This window comes from Cervus canadensis, chromosome X (assembly GCF_019320065.1).
Source record: "Cervus canadensis isolate Bull #8, Minnesota chromosome X, ASM1932006v1, whole genome shotgun sequence".
NCBI lineage: Eukaryota > Metazoa > Chordata > Mammalia > Artiodactyla > Cervidae > Cervus > Cervus canadensis.
In genome coordinates, this window is record NC_057419.1 from 118074027 (window position 1) to 118083247 (window position 9221).

The 9221-nt window shown below is 50.9% G+C and overlaps 1 protein-coding gene across 1 annotated transcript; it reads right to left on the minus strand.

The window, feature by feature from the left end:
- Positions 1 to 416: 416 nt before the first annotated feature.
- On the minus strand, positions 417 to 9003 carry ARHGAP36 (Rho GTPase activating protein 36). Its single transcript, XM_043459961.1, has 11 exons — positions 8650 to 9003; positions 7309 to 7374; positions 6523 to 6761; positions 6091 to 6283; positions 5825 to 5880; positions 5434 to 5584; positions 4839 to 4987; positions 4496 to 4672; positions 4025 to 4122; positions 3781 to 3887; positions 417 to 1634 (listed from the first exon to the last, which is right to left on the minus strand). The coding sequence occupies exons 1-11, from the start codon at positions 8900 to 8902 to the stop codon at positions 1477 to 1479; spliced, it is 1647 nt and encodes a 548-aa protein (XP_043315896.1). The 5' UTR covers positions 8903 to 9003; the 3' UTR covers positions 417 to 1476.
- Between the last annotated feature and the right edge of the window lie 218 nt (positions 9004 to 9221).

The following is a 9221-nucleotide window of genomic DNA, read 5'->3' on the forward strand; positions in this document are numbered from 1 at the left end:
TTACTCACCACCTGCTCTCCTTTATGCCATATCACCCCGTATCCCACCTCCTCCCTTTATTCCACACCACTCCCCTTTATTCAATTTCTCTCGATCTCATTACCCCATCTCACCCCCTCCCGACTCATCACCCACTCTTCTTATCCCACCCCCATATGCCACCTCATCCCCCCTTTATTATATCTCACCCCCTTTATTCCATTTTTCTCCATCCCCTTATTCCACATCACCCCTTCCCCTTTATTCCACTGACTTCATCCCTTTATACCATATCACCCCTCCCCTTTATTTCACATCACCCTCTTCTCTTTTGTTCTTCTTCCCCACCTCGCTTTCCCCTTCAGCTCCAGCCAGAGCTTCCCAACTCACCAACAAAATTTCACAAAAAGACAAAAAACAAACCAGTAAGCCACGAATATGCTGCTGCCACAATACAGATGTTTATTAAGGATTAAATGCCAGAGAAGTTTTAACTATCACAAATCTTCGAGCTCTGTGGTTGTTACCCATTGTGTGATCAATTTCTATCCCTCAATACAGTACACTCTTCATTCTATGGACCTTGGCCGTTGTTACGCCTCAATAACAGCTATAATTTTGGATGTCATACGTAACCCATATCTGTGTGTTACCGGAGCATGTCCCGCAAATTTGTACTGTCCCGCATAGAGGAACTACAGAGACGATAATTTAGAACTTTTGTAATCAGGTGAGTTTTACTACTTGGAACTACGTGTTCATACCTAACTAGCTGTTTTGCTGACAACAGGATGTGCCTGCCAGCTCTCTGTAAAATGGATCTAGGTAATAAAGTCAAATTTTTCCTCTAACTTTTGACTCCAGAAAAGCTCGTTGGGTTTCTCAGTATTTGGGGAGTAGCTGTTTGAAGAACCACTGGCCTGAATAATTTGGAAAATTTATTCTGAGGCAGTGGAGTGACTGCGGGGACACGGCTATGAGTTGGTGTGACATGATCGAGCATTAATTGTTAGTCAGCTGTCAGGAGGCTGACCTAACATCCTAGCATGCGTCTTGAGGGCCTTTCCAATTGAGCTCTTAGGAGGAGGGTAGGAAAGTCAGGAAAAGCATGCAATCCCCTTTGGGGGAGGGAAAGCACCTCGAGATTTGCGAGCTTCTCTGGGACAGGTATTTTACCACAAATGTCACATCAATGAAAGGGACGGCTGAAGTAAGGGGAAAGCCAGGATCAGGGGTAAAAGAGAGAGGCAAGGTAGCACCAGGGTGCCTGAGCATGACACAGAAACATCTCTGCTTTTACCAGCAGAAGGAACCAAACATCCCCAGGAAAGGGGCTGGCAGTGTGTTTGGAATTCTCAGCCTGACCCGAGCCATCAGGTAGAACTCCTGCTTACCCTCAGATCTTTACCTTCGAGACTCTCCTTAATGTTTCCTGTGACATCCCAGGTCTACCCCCACCCTTTCCCCCTGTCCGGCACCACAGAGAAGGAAAAACATCTAAGGAAAGAAGTAGCCGCTGCCAGTTTTGGCCTCCTTCTCCCGGGGCACACGGAGCAATGGGCGGTCTTGCTCCAGAATGAGGGGGTTACCCGCTCCTTCCTCATCGTCATGGGAACGGGCAGTGCCGGGAGGCACAGCTGGCTCCTCAGAGGAACCTGGAAAATAGTAACAATGTTAACTCATGGTTCTAGACTTCAGACGTTGCACAGCACCCAAGAGACTAAGATCTAATTTTGAGTTTCAAATACAGTATGAAGCAAGAAGTTAGGGCAGAAGTGATTATCCCCATTTAACATGTAAGAAAACTGAAGCTTAACAGTAGAACATATATCTGTATATCTAGGCCCAGTGTGGGGGATGGAGGGTAAGAGGGCAAGGCCGTGTTAGAGAAAAGAGTCAGACAGATACCCCATGCTCAGAGCAAATGGAAACTACCACCAGGGAAGCGGGGAAGAGGGCGGCCTCCTAACAGCCACCACCACCCTACAGCCAGCCTGACTAATTTTACTAAGCAAAGGAGTAACAAAGCCGGACCCAGAAGCTTACAGAACTTCATGGAGAGGCGAAAGCAGGCGTTGTTCTTCAGTGACTCCAAGAAGGACCTGTAGTCCATGACTTGGCCAAGCTGAGACTGGTTCTTAAAGAAGGTGATATCTACAAGAAATGTAACATCTGCATCTTCTTGGCGGAACCAGACGGTCTTTGGATTCTGAACTTCTTTCAAGTCAACAATGTAAGGCACTGGGACTGTTTCCGTATTCATGATTTCTTCAAGATTGACAGCTAGGTCTGGCTGAGGGTCTGGAATTGTACTGAGAATGGAAACATCTTCAAGCTCTGCAGTCACATTAACTTCATCTTCTTCAAAAGTGTTGCCTAAGTCTTTCTGAAAAACTGGAATTTCGTTGTGAATTTGAGTGTCCTTAGGCTCTGGAACCACACTGAGAACTGAGTCTTCAAGATCGGGATTTTCTTCGGAGTCTTGGATTTCATGGACAGCAGCAGTTTCTTCGCGTCCAGAGATTTCTTCAACATCTGAGGTTTCTTCATTGCTCAGTATTCCATTTTCATCTGAGGATTCTTCCTGGCTTTGAATGTCATCAGTATCAGAGACATCTTCGGGGCTTGTTACCACATGGCGAGTGGGGACCTCTTCAGGACTGGAGTATTCTTCAGAGCCTGCAATTCCATTGATTTCTGGAATTTCTTCAGTAGCTGAGGTTTCTTCATTTGGGACTCCATCAAGAGCTGGAACCTCTTCAAGATTGGGGTCTTCTTCAGAGTCTGAGAGTCCACTGATCTCTGGGGCTTCTTCATGATTTGGGATTTCATGACCACCAGGAGCTTCTTCAGGGATTGGGACTTCATGACCACCAGGGGCTTCTTCAGGGATTGGGACCACATGAACGCCAGGAGCTTCTTCAGGGATTGGGACCACATGAACACCTGGGACTTCATCATAATCAAACTCTTCATCAGAGTCTGAAATCCCATTGATTTCTGGGGCTTCTTGGTGGTCTGGAACTTCTTCAGCATTTAAGGCTTCATCATTTGGGATTTCCTCAAGGCCTAGAACATTGTCAAGATTGGGGTCTTCTCCAAATTCTGGGTCTTCATCATTATCGGAGTCATTGGCATGGTCTGGAATTTCATCAAGGTCAGAGGCTTCTTCATTGTCTGGGATTTCATTAGGATCTGAGGCTTCTTCAATGTTTGGGACAGCATCAAGATATGGAACTTCTGCGAGGTTGAGGTTTTGGTAGTCTTCAACATCTTGTCCTTCATCAAGGTCGTGGTCTGGGTATTCTCCAAGGTTTGGGACTTCTTGCACATCTGGAACTATGTCAGGGCCCGGAATAAAATCAAAATATGGTATTTCTTCAAAGTCTGGAATTTCAATGAGGTCTGGAATTTCATCATCAGCACCTAGAATGTCCTCAAAGAGAGGAAGATCATCCAAATTCAGGGCATCATCATCATTGTTATCGTCACTGTCATCGTCATCATAATCATCATCATCTTCATCAAGCTCTGGAATGCCTTCGAGATGCGGGCCTTGAATCTCAAGGTCATATGGAATTGCAAGACCTTGAAGTTCAGCAAAGGCTAATCCTTGATTGAGATATTCAAATACTAGTTCTTCATTGACTGACATATCATCGTCAGAGGACTCGTCTTCTTGAAGGGGCTCATCTTCAGCAAAGACCTGGCCTTCAGCAAGGCCCTGACCTTCACCAAGGGACTCACCTGCAGCAAAGGCCTGACCTTCAGCAAGGGTCTGACCGCCAGCAGGGAACTGACCTTCATCAAAGGGCTTGCTTTGACCAAGGATAGCAGCCCGGGCTTCAGCAGAGGTTTCCACTGGGTCAGAAAGTAAAGCGTCCTCTTCCATTTTTATTCGTGCACTCCTAAAGGGGAATGAATTTGAAAAAGCAAGTCAGTTGATCTACTTGGGTTGACTTAACATAAAGATGACCTGGGGTCAGAAGCCCCCATAGGAGATCCTCCTTCAGGCTAAGCATGAACAAACCCAGAAAACACTCACTGGATCTTCCTCAAATTCCTGCGTCTGATAAAATCAAGGGCTTCAGGGCTGGATTTCCACACACGCTTAGCAACCTGCTTCTGAATATGGGGAGGCACCTGAGAGTAAAATTAGCAAGGTTAGCAGTTATTACACAACATTTTAAAAATCTATACTCTTCTCTATCAGGTACCCAGAACTGAAGGCACCACGTGCAGCTAATGTAGGAAGGACTTTTATTTATTTATTTTTTAATTTATTTTTATTTATTTATTTATTTTTTTCAATTATTTTTATTAGTTGGAGGCTAATTATTTTGCAACATTGCAGTGGGTTTTGTCATACATTGACATGAGGAAGGACTTTTAGACTGGGAGATTTGTGGCTGCCTGCTTCAGCTATCCCTCAGGGATGCATGTAGAACTCTTCCTGGTCTTGGGAACAGGAGAGAGAGAGAGAGCTGTGAAACAAGTGTCCAAAGCTTCCACCTACCTGGAAGAGGACATCCCAGTTATCAATCATGGCACGGACCACACTGACGGAGGCAACATAGTGGTCAATCCCCAGTCTGGTTTTCCTGGACTCCCTCTTGGCAGATGCCCCCTTCTTCAGGAGAGCAGATCCAAACACCAAAGCCAAATTGGTGGACGTCATACGATTGCCTGAAACCTAGGTAAAAGGAAAGCAGGAAGTGATCAACTCAGAAGCAGTAATGGCAATTACACAAATAGAAGGGTCGCTTTTGTTCTTGTTATGCGCGCTCTCTCTCTCTCTCATATATTCCCACACATGTCCCCTGCTATGAACCTCACTACCCTTTCCCAGAGCTTTTTACCAATTGTCCATCATTGCCAATGGAGTCCTCGCAGTTCTCAGTGACCTTATGCAGGACCTTCAGCAGACGTTCGAGGGTGTCACTGTGGCAAGGTGGCATCAGGTAAACCAGCAATTGCAGGGCAGAAAGCTGATCCTGTGGCTTCAGCGCTAGAGGGAGGAAACCAGGGGCTGGCTTAGGGGGCAGCCCGTGGCAGCAGCCTGACACAAAGCAAGCTGTGATTCTGGTTGAAAATTGCTGAAGGTTATGGGGAAGGTACCTAGGCATCTTTTCTTTGCTCATTCCCCTGGCATTTGTGCCCAGGATCCCTAAAACCCAGAAGTGCTCCCATCAAAATGAGGCCCCCCAAAAAAGACCCCCGCCTCTACAGAATCTAGGTTTTACTTTGCCTTGAGAGGGTACACACAGCCTCAAGAAGCTTAGAGAGATTTCCAAAGAACAGACTTGTAATGGAATCTGGAGAGGTATTTTCATCTTCTGCTATTCATTTTGCCTTAGTGCCTTGGGGTCTTGCAGTCTGAGCTGTCCCCAGAACCCCACATCCCTTGTACTATATTTCTTTTCCCTGCCCAGCAAGGGAGAGCGGAAGGCTCACTGGCTGTCTGGAGGAAGGACATGTACAGATCATCTGGCAGCAACGAGTCCTTCATGTCCCGGAAAAACTCCTTGAGGAGTGCGGCCACATCGTGTACATTCTGAGAGTCATCCAGCACCACATCCAGACCTTGGTCAAATTCTTCACGGAGCTAGAAGAAGAAAATACTGCCAGTGAAGGCTCTGCCCACCACAGCCTTCCTTCTGGCCACTCCGTCAATAAATCTCAGCCCTCAGTAGAGGTAGTTGGCTATATTGTGTGCCTGAGGGGCTAGAAAGACCATACTCCCCTCACCAGGCATGACAGTCTCTTCAGGTCTATGGGGGAGCCCCCACCCCACCTGCTTTTTCTGACTGAAGGGACAAAAGTGTGAACGTAGTTGATTTATTACCTTACGCACTCTCTTCTCAGAATATTCCAGGGTGAAAATCCCCACTGCGCTTAAGCCTGAAAGAAAAGGCCAAGGGAAGCTCAGCCTCTCTGCTCACCCCTCCCCCAGCACTGCCCTTTTCCGCCTCCACCGCATGCCAACCCCAACTGGTGGCAGGAATGTTGCAAGCCCTTCCTCCCTTGACCTCTTGCCCTTCCCCATCTCTAGAATACGGGTCTCTTTAATTGCCTTCCACCTTGATTTCACCGCCATTCTTGGCCCCTTACCATGTTTCTCTATGAAGCTGCAGCAAGCCTCAACAACATGGGGGATTTGCTTAGCAATCGGATTGAGGCTCATTTTCCTTTTGGATCCCAGAAGTCGCTGGCCAATTGGAAAGGAAATCCTGAAAAGTTGCAGGGTCTGCAGTAGCAGGGCCCCACCCTCCAGTTCAGCCAGGCTGTCCACAGAAACTGCGCCCTGTGGAGAAACACAGACTCTGTGAAAATGGGGGAGCCGTGGGGGGGGTGGCGCGGTGTCACTCCGGACCTTCCTAAAGATTGCGTCAAGTTCGCAACAGGAGACATGTTCTTACACCCCTCCAACGCGTTCTGTTCAGCAACCCCTTCCCTTTGAGGACACAGGTCTTGACCCTCCCGCCCCACATCCCAGACACTTCACGAAGGGCCCCCGCCTGAAACCTGGAAGGTCGAACTCACTCTACGCCCACGGCGAGTAAACTCCTGGGGCAGGAAGGGCTCATCCCGTCGGCGACTGAAAAAGCGCCGGAAGCGGCCAAACATTCTTTGCACCGCGTTTCCCCGACGACGACCGGTTGTAGCGGGACCGGCGGCTTCTTCAATCTGCATCGCGGCTCTCAGTTCAAGTTGCTTGCGACGGGTAAGCTCGTTCACCAGCACCTCTTCCAGACGAATGCCAAAGGTCTTGAGGGATACGGCTTGGGAGCCAGGGAGAGAAGGAATGAGAAACGTCAACGCTCCACAGTGCTTAAATCGGGAGGAACTGCAGGGTCTGTAGCCCTCCTCTAAGCAACCACCCCCAGCCACCCCCACCCCGCCGGACCCGCAGCGCCCCTCCCCCGGGAGGGAACCAAAGAAACCCTACGGTGATCTGGCTGAACGACTCAGCTCCACTCCACTACCCCGGCAAGGTCCCAGCCTTAAGACCTGCCAGGGGGTGACCACCTTGAAGCAATGAGGGCAGTTTCTTCTGGGCGATTTGTCTGGGGTAGATTCACTGGGGATCAGACCTGATGGGACTGCTCAGCACTCCAGCAACTAATGCGCCATTTCCTGAAACCATACCCTGCGGGGTTTCTGGAAGCCGGGGGTGGGGGAGGGGGGAGGAGGAAGGGGGAGGAGGAAGGGCGAGGGGGAAGGGAGGGGACGGGGGACAGCAAGTCCCCCCAGGGGCAGTGGTTCTCCAATGCAGGAGGGTGAAGCATGCTGTTTCTTTCTAAGGAAAGTACAGTAAGAGACCCTCACCCCTCTCTTGTCCTCTCAGAATCAGAAACCACTTCTCCAAGGTGTTTGGACGGTCAGTAGGTAGAGCTATGGGAAGAGAAAAAACGAAAATACACGCACTCTCAAACAAAAAAGATTTGAAAAGTGACTAAAACATCGCAGTGCACTGATCCCCAGGGACTAAGGGGCGGGGGGGGGGGGGGAGGGAGGGGCAAACAGCTTTGTCTTGTCCTCCCGAAGTGTTTTGCTTTCACTCAGCCTCAGTTTCCCCATTTGAAAACGGGACCCATTCTGTTTACCCCCCGAGACTCCAAGGATGTCACCACACCAGATCGCGTACAGCGCCGCGTGCGCAGCGCGCATCTCGTTACGCACCAGCAGTAGCTCAACACGACGCTTAAACCTGAGATTCCAGGGCTGCGCGGCCGCGGGACAGCGCAACAGGCGAGGGGAGGGGCTCTGCCTGCGGCGCCCGGGCGAGTAGGGGTCGCTAAGTTACTGCGGGCGCGCTCGTTCCCGGGGGGCCAGCGGCTCCCCGCGCTGCTGCGGCAGGAGAAGCGGCGACCGCCGCTGGCCCCGCACTGCGACCCCCGCAGCGGCGGCTGCCCGCGGGGTCTCCTCGCCCTTCGCTGCGCTCCTATTTTCGGCTGCGCCCGCCGCGCGCGCGCCTGGCGAGCCCAGTGCCCCCTGCACTTTTCATCACTGCGGCGGCGCCCCTTGGGCTCGCGCGACCCCCCCCCCCACCTCCCCTCTGCCGCCCAATCTGCACCCGCACCGGGGAGACCCCCGGGGCTCTTCGACCCCCGTCCCGCGCTGGGTCCCGCTCGCTCCTCGGCAGCCCGCCGAGGTGGGCAGCGCTCCAGGCGCACCTCCCGCCGCCGCTCCCCGCACCCGCATCCGCCCTCCCGCTACTCGCCGGGATTGGCGCGTCTCTCCCTCCGTCTCGCTATCTCCCTCCAACTCTTGGTCTCTCAACCGCGCTGTCTCTGTCTGTCCCAGTCCCCTCGGAGTGTCTCTCTGCGCCTCCATCTCGTCCCGACTCGTTCTGGTACCGCACTTGGTCCGTCTGTCTCTTCACCTGTCCTCTGTCCACCTGTCCGTCTCTGATATCTGCCTGTCTCACTGCCCCTCAAGCCCCCAAGCTTCGACCCAACTCAACTCATCTTTACCTCTTCCCAGTTGACCAAACACCCCTCAAGTCCCACTCCCTCGGTTATCCAGGAGCCGGGAGAACCGGCCAGGTCCGAGACCGGAGGAGAGTCCCTCCCACCCCTCGACCCCAAACCCCCAATTCGTTCCGCCCGGCCCGGAGGGTCCACTCAGCCCGAAGGCGAGGATGCCACATACCGGGGTACTGCTCACCTCTTTCAGGTTTGAATTCAGAGAGGAACTGCCTGGCCACGAGTTCGTGGTAAGCAGTCTCTTGCAGCTTCAGACGCTCCAGCTCAGAGAGGCTATGTATTGAGATCATCTTGGCCCTGCGGTTCGGGTTGTGTCCTGGGGCTCCTCCCAGGACGTTCACTAAAAAAATCAAGGCAGACAACAACAGCAAAGGGGGCATGATTCTGGGGTACCGCGTCTTTGCTGTCTTCAGAAAAGGAATGCAGCCACCCATTCTGCAATCATCGGATGATTATGAGGACTGCATCATCCAATTGTCTCTGGACCTGGTGGAGAGAACTCTGGGGGGCGGGGAGGGTGATAAAGAGGGAGGGAAAACTGGGAGGCGGCTTAACCCTCAAGCTGAGCTGCCTCTGGCTGCTTATTTAAAAAAAAAAAAAAAAAAAAAAAACTCCAACTTAAAAAAAAAAAAAAAAAAAACCAGCCCTGAGCCGACAGTCCAGAAAAGAAAAAACCTAATTGGGCAAAAAAGAAGAAAAAAAGATTTTAAAAAACCCCTACCACCAACCTTACTTAAAAATTTTAAATGAAAA